The 22,208-nt window shown below is 42.9% G+C and overlaps 1 protein-coding gene across 1 annotated transcript in view; it reads right to left on the bottom strand.

The window, feature by feature from the left end:
* Pdzrn4 (PDZ domain containing ring finger 4) overlaps positions 1 to 22,208 on the bottom strand; it is a 345,252-nt gene that overhangs the window by 7,627 nt on the left and 315,417 nt on the right. The window contains 4 exon segments of the mRNA XM_032885327.1: positions 4,240 to 4,356; positions 9,699 to 9,800; positions 15,983 to 16,045; positions 18,562 to 18,660. Coding sequence (XP_032741218.1) covers positions 4,240 to 4,356; positions 9,699 to 9,800; positions 15,983 to 16,045; positions 18,562 to 18,660 — 381 coding nt within the window.

Genomic DNA, 22,208 nt, shown 5'->3' with positions numbered 1-22,208 from the left:
ACTACCACAGGAGACTGCCAGGTCACAGTGCAGCAGCCACCACAGCCCGCGTAGAGTGTGTTTATATGAAGTCATTTCTCTCAGCTCTGCATTTTCCACCTCAGACTGATGCTATTTTTGTTTCAGTTGTTCAGAATACCCGCTATAATCCGCCTCAGTTTGTCTGTAAACTTCCCCTTGCCTACCTAGTTCCTGACAAGCTGTTTACTCTTGACTGCCTGAGAGCAAAGCCAGAAGAGCTTGTACCCTTACACACACCACTCTGCTCTTCTCGTAACACCTCAGGGGAAACAAAACACAAAGAAACCGCTACTAAGTATCATCTTCAAACACGATGTGGTTTTAGAAACCGGAAAGGAATCTGCCCCTGGAAATACCAGTGTGAATGATTCACTGGGAGAAATTCCTTCTCAGGAAAAGTAAGAACGTCTGTGTCCATGTCTTAACTCTCACTGACGAAAAGCCCAGTGAAGGTTGTGCACGGATAACGACTGTGCTAGACTTCTCACTAGCTCCACGCTTAGCCTTCAGTCTATGATATAGTGAACATTAACACTTGCATGGATATTAGCAGATCTCAGCAAATGGAATTAGAAGAGCCAAGGTTTTGAAGGTAGTGTAGCCACAAAACGTGTTTCTGTTCCTTGAGCAGAAGCTGGCTTCCAGCTTCTAGTCCTCTTGCGCCTTGCCCCAAGCACCAGGTCTCCCTCACCGGATTTGGGAAAGGGTATGCCAGGAAGATGGGAGACCAGGGGAGCAAGACTGTGGGGTGTCCTGATTTTTATCATTCTCTTCCTTATTCGTCAAGACAGGATGTCTCACTGACACATGAGCTCAGGTGACAGGCCTGCTTGGAGCATCAGGCTGTTGTGATTTGATGTTTTGCTCTGTTAGGTTCCTTTCTGTGCTCTTCCCGGATGATTCTATCTCTAGGAGCAAGCACCCGACTTCTCATAATTTGTTTGGCTTGCCTAGACACAGTGGAAACCTTGATTCTTTCCCGACACACAAGACTTACTCATCAACCCCAAATCTAAACCCTAACTACACCCTAATTCAGCAGGAAGTAGCAATAGTAGCTGTTGGCAAACGTTTGAGATAGAAGAATGAATAAAGACAAAAGATTGAAATCACCCTTGACTTGAATACATCTGAGTACAATTTTCTTAATAAAGTTCTGAGGGTATCTTCGAGCAAAAGAATGAAAAGACTTTTAAAATGCCTCCACACGATCTATCTGTAGGGCATTTTCTTAATTAATGATTGATGCTGGAGGGCCCAGCCAATTGTGAGTGGTGGCATCCTAGGGTGGTAGTCCTGGGTTCTGTGAGGAAGCAGGCTGAGAAAGCCATAGGAGCCAGCCAGTAAGCAGCATCCATTTATGGCCTCTGCCTCATCTCCTGCCTCAAAGTTCCTGCCCTGTTTGAGTTCCTGTCCTGACTTCCTTTGATGAACAGTGATGTAGAAGTACAAACCAAATCCACCCTCTTCTCCCCGAGTTGCTTTGATCATGGTGTTCCATCACAGCAATCGTAACCTTAACTTAGACGCTCAGGAAGGTCCTTCCTCTCTGCTCCTGAAAGCCCCTAGAATTAACCCATCACAGAGGCACATTTGGGCTCTGCTTTAGCTCCTGGCCTCCTTTCTGGTTGCCTACATGATACAGCTTTTTTTAAAATCTTGTAATAGTCTGAAGCCATAACATTGTTTTCTGCACCCATTGAACAGTGATCCTTTCCCCCCAAAACATGAACACAAGTGATAGTTCACAAGGAAAATTTGAGGAATGCTGATTGGCAGGCACAGACATAAGATCAAAAACATGTTTTGACATGTGTGCACATATCTTAATAGAACATATGCTATGAATGTGCGTACATATAATTACTTACTTTCATATAGAAAAATTTACCAAAAGCCCAATAAGATGAATATGTAAAATCACTTTCTTTTCTTATCACTCAGCACTTTCCGATTTGTTTTCCCTACATGTAAATTTACTCACAACCAGATCAATTTCCTTACTCTAGCAAGTTCTACTACATCATTAAAAACCATTAGATCTGGGGCAAGAAATTTGGGGTGGGGAAATTAAAGTAAATAAAAAATAATAAAATATAAAAAAATTAAAAATAATAAAAGCTGTCTCTTAACAATCACTGTTTTGTTCCCCAAAGGTAACATCACATAAATAATAAAGGAATTATAGCTATGTATCCATTCTAGGATTCTCAAACTTTCCCTATAATACATTCCCTTACTTCTTATGAACATAATGATTAATCTCTAATATCTCACCGATAGATAAAATTGTATGTAACTACCAAGGAAAACTGCTCACAGCTCATGTCTGGCTCTGTCTAACAAGGGTTGCATGGTGTGCTTTGCTCACCACATTCTTGATGGTCCTACAACTTGGAGTAGTTTGCGTTTCTATGTAACAAACTTGAGACAAGGCAGAAAGGCTAATGTTTTTCTTTCCATACAACTGCACACTGAGTCCACAACAGCTGTCCAACCCTAGACGGTATAGAAAGTTGACCTTGGTATAAAGTCTACATGGGCCTACAAATTTGAGTTGCTAAGTTGACCTTGCAATCATTGTCGCTGGTCAATGAAAAACCGTGGAAATGAAAATCTCCATTCTAATGGAGTGCCTGGTCGTTAAATACCTTGGTGTTGTTTACCCTGCCCCCTGGGATTATGACTGACAGGAGGTGTGCCTGACAGGACATTTCTGAGGCAACGATATTGTTTATAAGAGCAAAAGACGTTTCAAAGGTTTATGTATTTGTCATTGTGTCAGTTTTCAGTCTTGTGGGGGAGAAAAATTTCCACACGATGATCGGCTGATCTTGGAGACATTAGGTGTTCCTTCACTAGCCCTCAAATCTGTATTATATCTGATGAGTAGGCAACATTTGGCACTGTATCACTTTACCTAGATGGCATCTCTCCCTTACTTCTTTATTCCAGCATCCCCTTGTCAATTCTGTATCAGGTCACATTTTGTATCTAAGAAAGAAAAAGCCTGGAGCAAGGACTTTCTTGCTTGTAAGAGGTGGCTGTCAACAAAAGATATATTTATTTGTGGCCAGTGTCGAAACTATACATAAAAATTCCAACCCTATCTATACCACAAAAAATGAACCCCACCACCCAGCAGCAGCATTTCCCAGCACAAACTACCACTAGTGGAGGGACCAATAACAATCATGATCTGCATCACGCTCGACTGTGCTGATGGTGTGGCTGGCAGTCCTACAGTTTAGTTTCTGCATTTTGTTTGAGGTAAACATAATTCATTATTGAGTTTGGCGAGGTGATAAAATGTCTATGCTTCGTGTGGTTAAGCCTGTCAGGATTTTTTTTTTTTAACAGACGTCTTTATGACGAGGTAACAATTAAAGTTGAGAATGGGATGATAATTAAACGAATTAGTAAACTGTCAGAGAGATGTTAATGAGATTATGTCAGTCAGATGAAGGACATAAATTAGACATAAAAAATCTAGGTCATCTGGCCTTGTTTTTATGTGCTGTGAAAATAACAGAAATAGGGAGACTACTAGACTCACTTTGCCTTAGCCCGGGCTGTGATCTTCCCCATTATGAATTCTTTTAAAACATTCCCACCATCAAGGTACTTGCAACATAGTAAGAGTTCAAACTTTTGTTGAATGAATATGTGACCTTAAAACAGCATGATGTCAGTCACTTCAGTTTATGCCAGGGGACATGTGTATAGCAACCACTGGGCCAAAGATCACCCTTATAGGTTGTTCAAGAGTGCACAGGGATGATTAACCCATAAAGTACACAAAAACCTTACCCCATGTTATCATCCTATCTACAGATTAACTGTTCAAATGCTAACATTCATATTTTAAGCTCAAATGTTTGTTTCGAAGTTACCCCATGGACGACAGTCGGTTGTTCCTAGCTAGCCTATCCATAGGCAACACGCACATTTACTCTTAAGTGTCTGCCAATTATGTTGACTAACCCATTTCACCATCCGAATGTTACTGTGTTATAGGAAAAGTCTTCAGGATTTCCAAGCTGGAAATACTCTTAACAGAAAAGACACATATTCCCTGTGCTTCGTTTGAGAAGATCCAATTGCCCCAAAAGATTACGATTACACAGATGTTCGATCAAACCCTTTGGTTGTGCTTTCTTTTTCGTTAAAGAAAGCAAGCGACTTTTCCCATGATGCAGCTGAGGTTGGGGGCCCTACCTGCTGCGGCTCATTGGCTGTGCACTGCGCTCCTTCGTTACGCTCTTCCTCCAGCATCTCCGAGTTTAACTCCTCTAAGAATTCGTTCCTTTCATCTTCCAGCCAGCCTTCATCCAGCTGCAGAGGAGAACACATTAGTCCATTACATTATGCTAGTGAGACTCGTGGTAGAATAGCGTAAGCCTCAGCGCCGACTGCCAACCGGCTCTCTTTGTCGGTGATTCTCTTCAGAACCGCAGCCCCCTCTCGTCACCTCTCAGGGAGAAGAAAAGGCGAGACAAAAAAAGAAAGAAAGGAGGGAAAGGACGCTTAGAGGCCTTTTATCCTCTCCTGAAACAGTTTTAGATTTTCTCTGGTAAATGAGTAAATCCCACAGCACAGAACATTACCTTCTTTCAGAACCTATGAAAGGAAAGCACGCTACAGAGTCTGCAGCTGGAGTGTTCATCATCTCCCGCAGCCCCAGGTTCAAAGAACTGCAGGTGGTTCTGATAGGGCTATGAGACAATTGGGCCTTTACCCCAGCGAGACTGTAGACAACAGGCCCCCAACAAGCAGATTTTACTCTCTTTTGAGTTGGGTGAATCAAGCTAGCAAGGTGGAACCTTGTCATAAAAGAATTGACAGACAACATTGATTTTGTCTGTAAAAAATAGGAAAAATAATAAAAAACTAAAACAACCCAAAAACATAAAACTAAAAAACCAAATACCCAAACATCTATTTGTTCTATCTATCTATCCATCTATCCATCATCCATCCATCTATCTATCTATCTATCTATCTATCTATCTATCTATCTATCTATCCAATCTACCTACCTACCTACCTACCTACCTATCTACCTACTCTATCTATCTATCTATCTATCTATCTATCTATCTATCTATCTATCTATCTATCTATCTATCTATCTATCTATCCTACCTACCCACCTACCCACCTACCTACTTACCTACCCACCTACCTACCTACTTACCTACCTACCTTATCTATCTACCTACTCTATCTATCTATCTATCTATCTATCTATCTATCTATCTATCTATCTATCCATCCTACCTACCCACCTACCTACTTACCTACCCACCTACCTACCTACTTACCTACCTACCTTATCTATCTACCTACTCTATCTATCTATCTATCTATCTATCTATCTATCTATCTATCTATCATCTATCTATCAATCATCTATCTATCTATCTATCTATCTATCTATCTATCTATCTATCCTATCTATCTATCCTACCTACCCACCTACCTACTACCTACCCACCTACCTACCTACTTACCTACCTACCTTATCTATCTACCTACTCTATCTATCTATCTATCTCTATGTCCACTGTGTGTCTGTGCATGCTTGTGTGTGAGTGTGTGTGTGTGCCTGTACGTGTCCACATGCCATGGGACCCATATCAAGGTCAGAGGACAATGTGCGCTTTCTCTCTTGGACCCAGGTGAACTGATGACCTCATCAGTCTAGACGATAAGGGCCTTTATCCACTGAGTCATCTCATTGGCACCCACATTCTTTAGATGGGGGGGAAGCATGCATAATCAGACCTGTTTATTCACAGGGTCCTGAGAACTAGTCAAGACCTGAAGCATATTAAGCACATGCAGTCCCACTGGGGAGGACATCCCAGCTCCCATCACGTCTATTAGTTTGAGGGATCATGGCTAATGTGGTGTTTAAAGGCAGTGGAATGGCGCCCGATTTCGCTTGTGGGTGATAGATGCAAATGCTCAGGCCAGGCCCTTTCAGCGCTCGGTTAAACAAATCCTCTTGGTGTCTCCACGCAAGGGGAAGTGGAGGGCTAGAGATTACCTTGACAATATGATTGCTGTTGACAGCCAATGCAGATAATTGGCCTCTGAGTGGATTTCTGGAGCGGGAGTATATAAATTAACTGTCGCGCTCATTAAACAACCTGTACTGCCATCAAAACTCGGCTCTACTCCGTGCTACAAAGAAAACGGGTTTCTAATGAGCACAAAAGGACAGCGGTTGGAGATGTTTTCAATAAGAAACCTTTTAAGACAAATGGATGTCTTAAAACACCAAACAAATAAGACAAACAACAAAAAACCCCAAAGTCTTGAAAATAGGACTTTAAATGGTACCACAAGGACTCATGTGCATGCATGACACTTCTTAACAAAAGGCAGATCAGGGGGTCACAGGTAACATTTGTTTTGGCGCTCTGGGAAGAGGGAATCTCCATGGAAAACTGCCTCAGTGAGAGTGGCCTGTGGGCATGTCTGTGGGCAGTGGTTTAGTTTTTAATTGAAGTAGGAGGACCCAGCCCACTGTGAGTGGTGCCAGCCCTGGGTAGGTGGGCATAGGCTGATTTAGGGAAGGCAGGTGCGCAATCCAGCAAGGGGTATCCTCTGTGATCTCTGCAGCAACTCCTACCTTCAGGGATCTGCCCTGAACACATTCCCTGGTGTGTCTCAATAATGGGCTGTAATTATAAGCTAAAACAAACAATCAGACAAAGAAAATGATGCCCCTTTCCTCTCCAAATCGCCTTTGGTCCTGGTGTTTGTCACAGCGACGGAAAGCAAACTAGAATGTGTCTATTGAAAGCCCACGCAGAACTTATATCACCTCGGACACGACCAGAGGTATGGACGAACTTCTCTGCCCTCGTTTTTCTTAATGTGGCCCAAGGAAGGTGTCCGAATGACTATGCTAACTAAGAATTCCGTAGTCTCTAATCCCTTATTTTGAGCCATGGAGCTGTACAACTCTAAACAAAACCATTTCAAGCTAAGCTCGTTTACTTCTTTTTTTTTTTTTTTTTTTGGAGCTGGGGACTGAACCCAGGGCCTTTTGCTTGCTAAGCAAGCGCTCTACCACTGGGCTAAATCCCTAACCCCAAGCTCATTTACTTCTTATAATCACTGCTAGGACTTGTTTCCTGTTTGTCTGTTTTCTTATTTTGGTTTGAGGTTTTCTTTTTTTGTTTTGTTTTGCTTTGTTTTCTTTCTGTTTTGCCTTTCGTTGTATTTGATCAGGTCAAAGGCAGAATTTTCCTGATAATTATGTGGGAGCGGCCTTCTGAGGCCTAAGTAGAGTGATGGGAAAGCCGAGAACAAAAATAGAGATGACTTTTGGACTAAGTCGCCACCCGTAGGCACCTGTGTGCCTATCTTGGAGGCTGGAGCGCATAGCGCAACGGGAGTGGAGGTCTCCTCAATGCTCCCTACCCCCCTGGTTTACCTCAGCATCTCTCAGCATCACTCATTAACTGAAGTCTGTGCGCTACCTGAGTCGAGCTACCGGGAAGGAGGGATCACCTTCATAGGACACTGTGTCTGCACAATGTAGGTCACACACAGCACAGAGGAGAAAGAAGGGAGTACAGCGATTCAAAGGTAGTGGCTCCCAGGCTCTCCGAGAGCCCTCTCTGCCCCTATCTCCCCAGGGGAGTGGGATAGTAGAAAAGCAATATCTTTAATGGTCTGAGGAAGAAAACAAGCAGGAAATGAAAGAAAGGTGACAAGGAAGGAAGGAAATGAGTTATTTAAAAATATTGCACAGATGCACAATAGTGCCCCGGGCGAGCACATAGATCATTTCCAAGAATCCTGAGAGTGTGCGAAACATTTTTAAACACGTTAGGAAAAGCACACAAAAAGCTCTCCCCTCATAGAGTACACGTGCGCACAATGCACAAGACATAGCGAATTTAATAGACAAAGATAGCAGATGGAAAAACAGGATTTGTTGTCTGTCTTTTTTTCCCCAACCTTAGCATGTACCGTGTAAATTCTATTTTTAAAGTATGGTGTTAAGATGCATTTTCTTGGATGATCGCGCTGGAAATCCGATTTTCAAAGCAATGGTGTCTTTTCTAGTCGTATGGAACCTTTATTTTTCTTTCTTCCAGGACCAAGGGGGAAGGTAAATCCTGGTTTGAATAGGTAGCATATTGTTCTGAGACATCAGCGATGTCTGTTATCAAATGTGGAAACAGTCTGCTTTGACGATTCATCCTCCAACACTGACTCTTTTAGGTGATAGTTCAGGAGGGTGAGCGAGATAGTCACCTTCTGCCAGGCAGGCAGGTGTATATGACAGATAGTAGCAGGGACCAGTCTTGAGCCATTAACATCCATTCTTTCTATTGCCCATCATGGCCAGGCTGGAAATGCCTCAGCTCTAAATTCATGAGTTTCCCCAGCAGCTACACGGATGGACAGGAAATTGACTTATAACACACCTTCCTACAACATGGATGGCCACTCAATTCATTTCAGCTTACTATGAATTTTGCTGATATATATCTTTTTTTTTATTCCTTCCCCACCCCCTGAGGAAATGGTATTGGTGAGATAATTGGCTCAAGAACATTCTAGATACTTTGCACAATTTCAAATGTATTTTAAGCATTCCTTCCTAGGGAAAATGCACTCCGGCCTGTTGTATGGGCTCATTTTTTTCCCCCACTACCAAGACCTCAGGTGTGTGGCTTTACTGTGCTCCAGGCTATAGCAGACTTTATGAGAACCATTTAGAATGGTCAAGGGCATAAAGGAAATATATGCGGAAAGGGTGATCTTTTATAACCACTGGATTCAAGTCGGGACCAGCCTGACACTGAACTCTACTTACCCAGTGTAATTTATTGAGAGAATGTCGTTACTGAGTCTGAAAAATATCAGATCAATAACCTGCGAGACAAATGGTGGTGCAGCTAACTTCCCTCACAACCCTGACAGGTGGACAGGACAGTGACAACCTACGGTCCTTTCTGCTTCGATGGGACAGGAGAAGGATGTGAAAGGAGACACCAGGTAAGCACCTTTCTCCCATCATTCCCTCGTCTTTATTCTGATGACATTGTCCTCTGTCGATATAAAAGTACTCCTTTGGAAGCCTCTTTGTGTGGGGGGAGGTGGGGGGGAGGACGCAGATAAATTATTTTTTGTCACGTTAGGTATGGAAAAGAACCTTCACGGGACTACACCATAGCTACTTTATTTGATAGAATTATTTCGGGAAGATTTAGGATGATAGCTACATATGCTAATATCATTCTCATTAGTGAATCCTTCACGATGCCTTAATATACCAATTATGTATTTTAGATGGAAGCCTAAAGGAAGGGTCTGCACAGAATTTAAAACAATCTGCAGTCAGCTATGTCTCGTTTGCTGAGCCATTTAAGTAACTATCGAGCAGAGGGGGCGGGGGAGGGCGCTCCCATTTCGAGTGTTTTAAATTTCCCCCTACAGTTGGGTCCTGGGTCGCCTTTCTGTGGAGTCTTTAGCAGAGTAGCGTTTGGGTAAGGTTGGGCCGTGAGGATTCGGCTTTGCAGAATTTTATATTGTTTCACGGGTTATACAGACACCCAGGAAAGCGATCCCAGGTCACCTAGCAGGAGCGCATGCATGAACTGGGTGGCTACAGACTGCAGCCTCAAGATCCCGCGGTTTGCTCGGACCTGCAAGTCGGGCCTGGCGATGAGCAGCACAATCCTCTTACACTCATCACTCGAGAGCAGAGCCACAGCGTCTTCCCGGTTCTGGATGTCTTCCCCGTTTATCTAGAGGAACGAACGGAAGGGGCGCATTAGTTTCTACTTCTACAATGCTGCACACAATAAATGGCAAATATCAGCTCATTTATGGCGAATGTATTGGACGGCGAGGCTCCCGCAATGGGCTCCTCTTCACCCTTCCGTGGAAAGTGCCTTCACTCAATTACACGCGTGCCGTAAGAGCCGTATCGATCCCTGAAGGATGGTGGACATCGCAGGAAGCAGTTATGTTCATAAATGTCCAACCTGCGCCCTGGCAACATACATCTAGCAACACAATTAACCAGCCCCTGACAGGTGACGTTCATCTTTCTCTGCTCAGAGTAATGGAAGTGTCATTCTGAGATAATAGTGTTGGGGAAGCGGCCAGCAGTTCCACAACTGAAATCCGTCATCCTGCACGCTCCCGGGAGCCAATTAGAGAGCTGCAGACTGCCTCTGAGCAGGCTGCTCTCCCAGGCCGCGGCTGACCCGGGCTCGGTTAATCACTTCATATTGGGGGATCTGACTCAGTTGTCCGAACATCACTCCAGCGATCTCCCAAATAAGTCTAATCCAGAGGGAGAACAGCAGCTCTTTAGGACCCCGTTACCAGCGTTGATTCCTCCTAAGCACTGCCCATTAATTCCTTCAATAAAACACATGCAATATTACAGATATAGTTGGAATATTTAAAGATTGGCGTTAAGTAAAATCGACTTTGAGCTTTTGATTGTGCAGGAAAAAAAAATCCTACTGCAGGAAAAAAAAGAATCCTACAGCGCTCAGACTTTCTTAGGTTCTAAAATTAGCATAAGCATCCTTAAGACACATTTTCGTGTCCAGATGCATTTGTTTTTAAGTTACCATATTTTCTTTTGGGTGCTTAAAAAAAATCATTTTGCTCTATTGATTTCTCAGATCCGTAGAGACAATATTTTTCTACTGCTAGCGTAGTATCAAAATATGTGGAAATTTCAAACACGGAAGAAATTCTGCCTAAATGAATTCTAATTATGTAAGTTCAACAGAGAAAAGATACGGCCGTGCTAGCCAATTTGCTTTTTTCGCCAGTCATTTTGTGTTTTCACTCAGAGTTTTTATTTTCCGGTCTCTGGGATTTGGGCCGATCCACGAGGATTATCAAACACACACACTCACACACACACACACACACACACACACACACAAAACAAAAAGCAAAACTAACGGAAGAATCTGACTTTGGAAAACAGCAAGCAATCCTGAGTCCTAAACTATTATTGTAGATAATTAGGAGAGCAGACCTCAAGTGGAAAAAAAAAAATCAACCTGCAGGTCTTTCGTACTCTTGTTTAAATAGGCACCACCTTCATTTGTTGCTTGTCCGTGGGTAGACACTCCCGTGGTCACGGGTTTCATGTGTATGTCTTAGGGCCAATTCTGAAGTAAACCTTGTCCAACTAGGATGATGGTTTTTAAAGACTACGACCTTTACTTCCTTTGGGCTAAGGACTTTTAGTCACCTCACGGTGCCTCTTGGTCGGCCTGCAACTTGTCAGTCCACCTGTCAGGCTCACCTGTCCTGTCATCTCACCCTGGATATATTTGCTGGCAAACATTCTGTGATTTCTGACATGGCTAATCTCCATCCTTTTGGTGGGGAGGGAGGGACTGGGATTAAGTGTGCAATACCTCCCTCTCTAGTGTTGCCTCTAGCATATGCGTACTTCCCCTTTTTAACCAGGCTTCACCTGCTGTTGATCCTGCCCCTCATCTCCACTATCCTGATGTTGCCATCCCGCTTGCTGGTTTCGATTAGATGCTCCCGGTGACCTTTTCAGAGGGTTGTGGTAAAGGGCTCAACCACACACATGCCATCATAGCAGCTCACACACCTATAGATACTCACATTGCATTATTGCGCTCACTCTTAATGCTTTTAATCCCCTGTGATGGCAAACCCTATCCTACCAAGTCAAGGAAACAGAGTAAAATCTATAAACTCAAATCCACAGCAGTAGGTCCGGCTCTCTCTAGACATGGACCTATTTTAGATGTAGTTTTAACATCGGAAGCCACCGATCCTGCGTCATGTTTCTTTCTCAGTCCCTCTGGCTGTCACTCTGCTTTCTCCTCTGTAAACTCACAGCGGTGTGAGTTTTGGCTTTTAGGGTGGACAATTAAACATAAAGCATTTGTCTCGGAAGCCACTCACCTCCAGGGTCACGTGTGGGACGAAACGAAGCCACCACAGAAATCTGCCATTAAAATGTTACTCACCCTTTTTCTCTTTCAAAAGAGGGGCCACTTTAGCCCCTCTTGGTCGGTAGATTTCAGTGTGGCGTGCTTAGGCTCTTAGTTTGATGCTCAAACGGATATAAAGCGAGAAATGCGGCCATGTATTTCGGCTAAGAGTCCTCTCAAAGAATGAAAGATCTGAGGCAGGGAATCAGATAGAGCTTTCAACCTTCAGCTGCCTTTGTTCCTGAAATAATGGCTTATGGTCTCGGGGCTGCTTATGAGAAGGCGGCTTGCTCTGGTGGAGGACACCAGGAAGACATAACGTATCATAGCGGGAAGACGGATGGCTGGTCCTGTCCCCCTCAGTCTCCTGAAGGACTTTTGGCTTAAGAGAGAAGGAATGAGAGCCTCGGAGGAAAACAGTATGAAGCTTGTGCTCGAAGTGAGGATAATCATTGTAGATAGTTAGATGTAGACCTTGTGTTTTCTGTGCATCGACATAGGTAAATATTCAGTTTGGAATGGCTATTGTTGGGGGAGGGGAAAGTAGGTATTACCTTCATCCTGAGGGAGATAAATGAATCAAATACCCCACTTTAGGCCTGATCTCCTAGGAGAAGGGAGTGTGTGGAGGAGCATGCCCAAAATTCTATAAATGGCATACTATTGGGTTTTTGTTTTTTGTTTTTTGCTTCAATGTACCAATAGGGTTCAATGGTATTGCAGCTGAGACAGATGGACATCTGAGATGATGGCATTTAACCTATGGCATTTCTAAGGCAAAGACCTAAGTAGCTTGGACAAAAGAAGGGTACTGTGTTTTGTCTGTATTTAATAACAAAGGGAGGAGAGGGGTAGCTGGGGCTAGAAAAAGAATCAAGGAAACCTGCCATTCAAGGAAAGAACATTAATGTCTAGGAAGATAGGCTGTGTTGTAGCAGTTCATGTACAGTACAGAGGATGCAGACAGCTCACTCAAATGCTGTCGTCCTGCCTTGCCTTCTGGCATAGCCTTCACAGGAAGAATCTGCCAGCACATACATGGCTGGCTCTTGGGCCAGCATGGTATCGGCTTGCTTCGAGGGAGACTTCCTGCGCTTCTCACTCCGAGGCACTAAACCTTTGCAGTTCTGACTCAGAAATGCCTTTGTTGACTCTACACATGTCTTAGGTGGATTCCCGGGACAAATTGGACCTAAGTTCTTGTCAGTGGCAGAAGTGGGCAGAACCAGCAAGCACTCTGCAGGAGAACATATGAGAGCTGGGAATGTTCTGGAGAAGCTGTCTCGTGGTTCCCCTTGTGACGTCTACCACCTGTGAGTGAAGTATAGTGTGTGTGTGTGTGTGTGTGTGTGTGTGTGTGTGTGTGTGTGTCCGTGCGCGTGCGCGCGCGTAATGTGTGCTATCAGGAAGTCACCTGAGAAGTCTGTAGTATGCTAAAAGAGGAAAATATTAACTTTGCTCTGAGGGCGAGCTCATAAATACACTCAACTTAGCCCACCATAATAGATAATTAAAGTTATAGTTGACCCAGAAAGGTTCATTTAAATAGAAACCAGCCAGGAAACCTTATGGCTAAGGAGCGGTTCTTCTGTTTGTCCCATTGCCCTCTCCCTGGGGAAGGGGTCATTACTTGTTCATTACGAGGTATCCCACAATCTCCCAACCAGACAGATGGGAGCTATTTGTCTGTGGATATAACTTTCATCACAGTTTTATTTAATATAATTTTACCACCACCCTTAAGACACGTTGATTCTTATGCATGTGAGACAGAATTGAATTCTAGGCCTTTTTAAAAAATGCGATGTGTTGTGTGTTCATTTAGTTTGCTGTATTTGTCACAGAGTATAAAGCAATCTGGCAAAAACACCATTTATCAACCCTGCCATGGCTTCTTCAATGAACTAATTCCATTAAAGAATTGTTTATTATTCTCTAGGCATTTTTCTTCACAAATAAATCTGCATACAAAACAGCCAAGAACCTAGAAGCTTCAAAATATGCAGTCTCATGGAAACACATGCACCCCGTTTTTAACCACAGAACTAAAGGATATATATATATATTTTTTTTCTAAATGTAATTTTTAAAACTGTGCTTGCCTAGGGGACAGTGGTTAGCTGGAAGATTGGAAGGGAGCCAGGTGATGGTGTACTAGGAGCTATCGTTGTGAAGGATAGATGGTTAGAAGAAGAAGTGAGAGCTGACAGAGAAGCAGCCAAGAAAAAATGATAATGGGCATTCACTACATCAAAAGTGTGGCTGAATTAGGGTGGTTACTCTGAGGGGACAAAACCTTCTGAGCTCTTTGGATGCTGAACAGCTCGTTGTGTGTCCGTACTTAATGACCACGGGGAGCCAAGAAGTCACACTACTTCAGTGCATTGTAGATATTAACAAAGCGACAGCAGTATTTCATTTGGTTTGAAAAATACAGCATCTGACCCTTCTAATATCTAGATTAACTACCAACTTAAGTGGGCTACCCTAGCAAAGCTTCTTTGTAGATTTTCTTCACCTGTCCTGAATGCCTGTTTCGTTCATTGACTTGTTCGTGTGTGTGTGTGTGTGTGTGTGTGTGTGTGTGTGAAGATGCTGAATACATGTCTCAAAGAATCCCATGTCTAGATTTCCAGAGAGCCATTTTATTCCCTGTGATATAACCAACAATGGACACAGTTCCATTTGCTTAATTAACTGCAGACCACCACTCATAACTCTTACCATACTGCATACGCTTGGGGTTTTCTAGAAACTGCTTGGACTCTGTATCATTAGTAACTATTACCTTCCTAAGCTCCGTAGAGGATCATGGGAAGAAAGGATCTCTGGGGTATCAAACTAAGCAAGAGAAGAGGTGTGAGAATGAAGGAGGTTGGCAAGGTGGCCCTGGGTGCTGACAGGGTGGCGTACCAAGTAGCTTAGGGACTCCCCCATTATGCTAAGCTGTTCTGGGGTCTTCTGTGTGGGCTGCCGTCTTCCCACCTACAGGACGGGACTCCCCAAGTGTATCTTGGATATTTTCCATAGCTTGGAATTGTAGCAGAATGTCTGAAGAAGCATTCCCTGGGATCCATTGGAAGATGTGGGAATTCTGGATCTGCTACTATGTCTATATGGTAAGTATGCACCCGCTACAATGTTCCACACTAGCACCCCTCGCTGTTTCACAGCCGTGACTATGAACTCTACTGAGCAGTTGGGGGTTGGTCTGGACATTAGACTTGGTGTGGAGCCTTCCAGTCACACTTTAAGGCAAGGACCTCAGGAGCCAAGGCAAATGCAGAGCAGAGCCAGTAGCTTCCTGTTAACCACCATCAGGCTGCGAGACTCTCTTTCCAGCCCTGTACCTCCCTACGATCTGTTACTGCTTCGCATTTCTCAGTCAACTGGAATGTGAATGTCTTTTTCTGTCTTTATATTTCTCTATGGAGAAGAAATCAGAGCTCTCCCATTTGGCCTTGGAATCTCCCTCTCTAGTCTTGGGCAGGTGCTGGTTTGGATAGCTAGACTTTTGTATAGTAAGGGAACACATGGAACCATGTTCAAGCAGTTCATTTTGAAAAGGGCAGCCACCAGGACTCTTAAGAGCAGCAGGTACTGTGTACCAGTCATTTATCAGCACTGAGCTAAGCACATTCCACACGTCTCAGGCAAGCTTTGCAATGATAGCAGGTTATAACTCAAGATACGAACATGGGCTTGCAAAGGAGGAAGGTAAACAGTGTCCAGTAGAGGAGCTGGCAGTCAAAGCCTCTTTCCAGGAGCTATATATCAATAACTGTCACCCAACAACTCTAGAGAGATGGTACTGCTTTTACTTTCAAAGTGCTTAAAATGATAGTATTTTGCTTTATAGATGATAATATGCAAAAGCAATGACAAGCTCTTCCCTATCCCCCCAAGGTTTTACAAGAAACAAGATAAAATGAAAGCTGTTAGATGGCCTGTGGGAAACTTGAGGAAATAAACACATCACGTACTTGTAAAATACGATCCCCTTCTCGAATGCGACCATCCTTGGCAGCAATGCTATTTGGGTCAACCTGTAAGATAGAAGGCATACATCTTCAGGGCCATATAATATCCTTCTGAGAGCTTACAATGTAGTTTTAAAACATATTAAGATACTGTAGTTTTAGACTGTATTGGCTCAGAAATCTCCATTGATTCATGACAGGGTATGAGCCATTTTTTTCTCGGTCACAAAGATCATGGATTCTAAAGCTGTAAACGAACCACTTTAAAGTTAACAATAATAAAATGTACTTGGCAGAGCTTCAGTTGCGGGACATTTTTCCATCCCTTTCTCCTCCACCCCTCCCTTCCCTTTTCACATCATTTCAGTCATTTTGGAAGCCCAATTGTCAGATAATCTTTACCTGACAGGATGCTATGGTGATGGTAAGAGCAGAACTTTTCTGGACCCAGGAAATTTACAGTATATAATGTGACCTGTAAATAATACTGGAACTATCTCAGGAAAGCCAACAGATCTCTTAAGCCCATACTTATTAAAGGGATTTCAGTCTCACATGCATATTATACTTAAAGAGATTTTTAATCTATATTGTTCAAGAAAAAAAATCTATCTGTACATTCTGTTACTTGGTGACACTTTACATAGAGTGCAAAGTACATCAACTTTGCATTATTAGAACAAATAGAAGTTTAAAGCTCTACTCAGAATGTCCCAACAGTTTAACAGGCTAAACTTGAGTGGTGGCTTTCAGTTCCTTGAGGTGGTTTTATCTATTAAATTCCTGGGATAGTTCCAAATCCTTGATATGGGTTTGTTGCATCAAAGCTTCTTTTCTAAGTTAAGTATTTTAAGTAATGCATGAGGTTGATCTGCTTGGCTCTGACATCACATGTTATTTCCTTATTAGGAGTCCCAGTCAGACAGTGAATGAGGATGAGTCCAGCATAAAAACTCCCACAGTCATCTGCAGGCTGTATGAGGGCAAGTCTTTCCACAAGTTTGGTTCCCGAGGCCTCTTTACCACCTCTACAAAGAGAGGTTTCAAGTCTGACAGATTTAAATACCAGAGACTCACCAGAATGCAGAGGATTATATTATTAATGAATTGTCTCCCTTTAAAAATCCATCCAACATGTGAAACCTTGTCTTTCAAGGTTAAAACTAAGCCCAACCATCCATAAAACTGCCTGCCTCTGTATACATTACAGAAAAGGTTCAGTAAGTATTTCTTGACTCCTCCATCCTTTTGTAAGAGAGATCACTGGAGTCGCTTATTTTAAAGAAGTAGCCAAATTAATTTTTTCCTCTGGAGAGTTTTCCATTTGGGAAGAGTCCAGCAAAAAGATAGAGAAATATACCATCACATATTTTCAGAGTAAAATGAAAAAGAAAAGTACCCCTCTCTGTTTTCAGAGTTGTGCTGCTCTCTAGGTGTGTTCCTGGCAGATCTCTTGAATATTCTAGGCAACTCTGTAGAAATCTATTGTACCTAGTCTTGGTTTTAACATTGTAGCCATGAAAACTTAGACTGCAGAGAACACTAGGTTGGTTTGCCTAACCCTTACAGACATATCTGCAGGGATTAAGCTTTGTAATATGAACATCTTCATTTTGACTACAGGTATAGTTTTTAATAATATGTATAGGTCCTTGTCATACATGCTGTGGTTGTACATCTTGGGGTGTTTGTGGGAATTCTTACAATGGGGGAGGGACAGGTGTCCCTGGACTCTTTTCCTTCTACTGAATTGTCTCATCCAGCCTTGATATGAGGTTTGTGTCTAGTCTTTTTGCATCTAGTTATATATTGTGTTTGGTTGATATCCCTTGAAGGCCTGCTCTTTTCTGAAGGGAAATGGAGGAACAGTGTATCTTGGGGAGAGGAGAGGCAGAAGAAGGAGGACTGGAGGCTACAGCTGGGATATATTGTAAGAGAGAATAAATAAATTAAAAGTCTTTATAATTAAAAAAAATCTTATATACCTGTTTTGCTTTTTCTAAAGTGCTGAGATTCATTGTAATAAATTCTGCTTTATAGTCTTTCAAGCTAACACTAAAATGGTAACTCCAATGTAGCTCCTCCCCCCCCGCCTCTTGAAAATGATCTTGTGGTTGAATAAAAGAAAAGGGTAGATGTACTTCTTGGGTATTTAAACCTATTAACCCCACCCATGGAGTAAAAGAGGTGATTATTATGCCTGCTAGTTTAAAATAATTAGCCAATACTGTTGTTAGCAGTGTATAAAGGATGCAATGAAATGGAAGGACAAATGTTTGGGGAGCAGGGCTGAGCTCAGCCTGCTGCTATCTTATGGGAATCTATTCAAATTGATACAATGTTACCACTTTCACACTTTTTCCTTGCTGGGATTCTGCAGGGAAAGCCTCGGTGCTAAACAAGCTGATGATAATTGCATTACTTGGGCAGCATAATTTGCTTCCCTAATTGAAAGTGGCAAGAGTTGGACGGCAGCCAGTTCTTCACATTCAGGCCTTGGAAGAGGCTTCCCTCCTTCTGAGCCCTTTCAAGTCCTCCTTCCCTTCTCCTTCCTGTCAGGTCTTCACCACAGCATCTCTTACCTCGCTGACATAAATGCCTGTGTCTTCTTCATCATCGGTTCGGTAGCAGACTGTCAGGCCCAGCTTCTCTTGACTGCTAACACGACACAACTCGACTTCCTGAGGGAATGGTATGCATATTGAGACGTTAATCTCAGAATGGAAACTCAAAGATGCATTTCCAGTCACTGTGAGGAGTTTTAAACATCATCGTCTAACATCTGAAATTAAATTAACGTTTGGGACCAAAAGCATTGAAATTTATTTTCATCAAGATTTTTTTTGAATACTTAAACCAACTTTTTTTTTCAAATGTCCACTCTGTAGTTGGAAATACGCAGAATTGCATAAATTTGCATGCCGAACTGCATAGGTTATTAAGTTGGGATTATAAAGTATTCGAGAATATCAAAGAAAGTAGAAAAAGCTTTGCAAACATTGCTATGGATTCTTTTGTCTGTTATGTAATAAAATGACATAAGTTTGAACAACAACAACAACAACAAAAGCTACGCTGAATCGTTCCATTAGTTCTTCCTCTGAGTTTTATACAATGTGATAAGAAGCAAGGGTTTGTATAGGTCAGGCCAGCTTTTTCCATTATCCTGCAGAAACCCCCAACCTTGGAAAGAAATGGGTTCATCCAGCTGAAGGGAGAGACTTCGACCGCCATAACAGGGCAGAGGCAATGATTCAGAACACAGCAGTGAGCGAACAAGAAAATACATTCAGTGACAGGCACCGCTGAGGGGCTGGGAACGGCAGCTCCAGGTAATGTGTACTGGATCTATTTCCTGATTTATGTCCGGTAAAATAATAATAAATTTCAGTTTCATATAATGAAATGGGCTTGTGCCACTTTCTGATGCTGACTGAGATAAATCACACAATTCCAAGCGTTGAAAACCGCAGCTATAATCTTGGGAAACTTGTTCCTACTGGGGAGAGTGTAAGACCTACTACTAAGTAGTCAGAGGAGGGAGTGATTTGGAAGGGAAGCCAGGCTCTTGGCTTCAGCCCCGTGGAGCTGTGTCCTTCTCTGTGCTGTTGGTATACCTTCTCAACAAACAGGAGTGTTATTGTGAGCTCAGCCACTGCAAGGAGGAAGGATGCTGTCATTCCTTCCCAATCTTTCCTTGGCTATGTAGGTTTTTGTAAAAGCAAACCTGTATTAAAGAAGTCTTTCCTTTTTGATGGGAAATATGTTTGTGAGCATGTATACATAAGATGATTATGATACTGAATAATATAATGGTTTGGCCATATAGGTCTGTTTTTCCCAAACTGAATGTTGAAATCCTAACCCTCCAGGTGACTGTCCATTAGGAGGTAGGGCCTTTGGAAGGTAGTTAGGTCACGAGTAGTAAGTCTGTGAAAGAAATTAGTGTTCCTATGAAGAAAGGGTCAGAGGGCTCAGTTGCTCTGAAGCATGCAGGTCACGGGGAGACAGCGCCCTTGGTGAGAAAGTGAGCCCAATGAGAGACCAAGCTGCTTCTGCTTTCATCTTGAACCTCCCGGCTCCAGCTTTGAGAGACCTATCTGTACTTTATGAGTCGCCTGACCTTTAGTGTCTTGCTTCAGTATAAGGAATAGACGGACATAGCGAGCCCCAGCTTAGCTACCCAAGAGTCGAGATAGTGGTGCTAAATGCAGAAAAGCTCACGGGGCTGCAAACAAGAGGATGCTTCCTACATCATCCTGCAACACTTGGAGAAGTTCCCTCCCCTTGAGTTGAGCATCTCAGAGATGCCCTTGTCACTGAGTGAAAACTGTGCTACAATGTGAAAACAATGTGCTATGAACTCTGGGTAAATACTTAAGAAGGATATTTGCCATCATCAACCCCAATAGCCAATAGTATCATAGACAAAAGCAAATATAAAACAAAATGTAGCCTTCTACCCTGAGACAAGTGCTGCAGATTGGTGCAAAATGAAACCACAGGACTGTAAGTGAGCAGAGGCTTTTAAAAGCTTTTAAAAGTAAGCTAAACAAGAATGCTGGCACACACGCCAAACCGGATGGAGGAAAGGCCATGAGACTTCAACCTACACAAAGAGTTACAGGTACCCGGGAACAGGGGAGATGGTCCCCAGGAAAAAACATACCAATTGATTGTTCAGTGCCAAATGTTCAGCTGGGCATGGTGAATGAATCTATTAACAGCATCTTTAATCCCTGCCCTTGAGAGGCAGGTGCACCTCTGTTAAATTTGAGGCCAGTCAACCTAGTCTGTCTACAGTGTTAGTTCCAGGATGGCCAGAGCTATATGGGGAGACACTAGGTCAAGAAAAACAAAACAGAAACAAAAGCAAAAGAAGATATAGATACAAGTAACATCCTATGGAGAGGTATGTGGGAGGGTTTGAAGGGAGAAAAAAGGGAGAAACATTGTAATTAAATTACAATCTCAAAAATGAACAGCTACAAGAAACCAACCAAGCTGTCTAGGAAGCAGAGAAAGGTGGGAAATCTTTCTGTCCTAGGGCAGAATGGGTTACAAGGACTGCATGTATCACCCGAAGGGGAAACACATATACTAAGCAAGGGTCTCCTCCAAACTGACAGCTTGCTTCTAGCTCTGGAGGCTCACAGCCCCAAACTGAACCCGGACGGCCAGGGAGGAGTCACAGCCACAGATCTGCCTCTTCCAGCAACACAGTGAGCAAACAAGCGCACTGCCCAAGACTCTTCATCTTCTTCTTCATCCACAGAAGCCCGAATACTTTGCAGAGAGCCGCCTGCAAATCAAGGCCATCAAAGGTTCTCAAGAGCTTCAGCTGTCTCCCCAGAGCTAAGGAAAGACATCTCGGGCCAAGGAAGGCATTAGCATATGGATATACTTCCCAGTGTGTGCACAGAATTCCTAGAGTTCTCTGCCCACTTTCGGGGGTCTGTGTGAGTGCAGAGTGCTGTGCAGGAAGATTGAATGAATCTATTAACAACAGAATCCCTAGAGCTACCCATAAGTAGCTACCCAAGTATTCAAAGAAAAAAAAAAACCCACTAAGACCTTGAGGTACTTTTTTTTTCAATATTTTCATATCTTTGAACCCGTGTGAAGGGTATTAAAATTCTCTTCCTAGACTAGATTTCCAGGACACCACTCTCTGAGACGGCGCACACCCTCCTGTGTCTAGTCGCCTGCGTCAGACTTTCTGCACAGGTGTTTTAGGCTTCCTATTTAAGCATCCCAGCACCGAAATCTGGTGTTTGCTCCAAGCTTCTGTTCTCTTGCAGGTGTACTCGAGAAGCAAAACTGATAAATAAAATTCCTTTAAAAGACTCATTATTATAATGTATATAAATGTGGTGTAATTACACAGTTTTAGGAAAAACTATCTCCCGACCTCTAAAAGATTGAACTTTTGGCAGTTTATAGCAAGTCCACAATACACCATGCGATTGCTTAAGAATATGTACTTGACCTGCTGTCCTACTGTGTACCCAGCCTGGGTAAAGCCAGCCTTCCTGAGAGAACCATGGAAAAACTGACCTTACTCTGCCTTGGACTACCTATACAGTCAGCTAACTAAGCTAACACCTGGCTTTAATCTTAGGTCGTGCACTCTCCCATGCCCCTGACCTGAACTCATGTATGTGTGTCTGCCTCTGTGTGGTGGTAACCATCTGCTGGAGGCCGCCAACAGTCGAAAGCAAACTCAAAA

This window comes from Rattus rattus, chromosome 1, assembly GCF_011064425.1.
Source record: "Rattus rattus isolate New Zealand chromosome 1, Rrattus_CSIRO_v1, whole genome shotgun sequence".
NCBI classification, from domain to species: Eukaryota; Metazoa; Chordata; class Mammalia; order Rodentia; family Muridae; genus Rattus; species Rattus rattus.
Note: the sequence above shows the minus strand (reverse complement) of the source record. Positions and strands in the feature narration are given on the sequence as shown.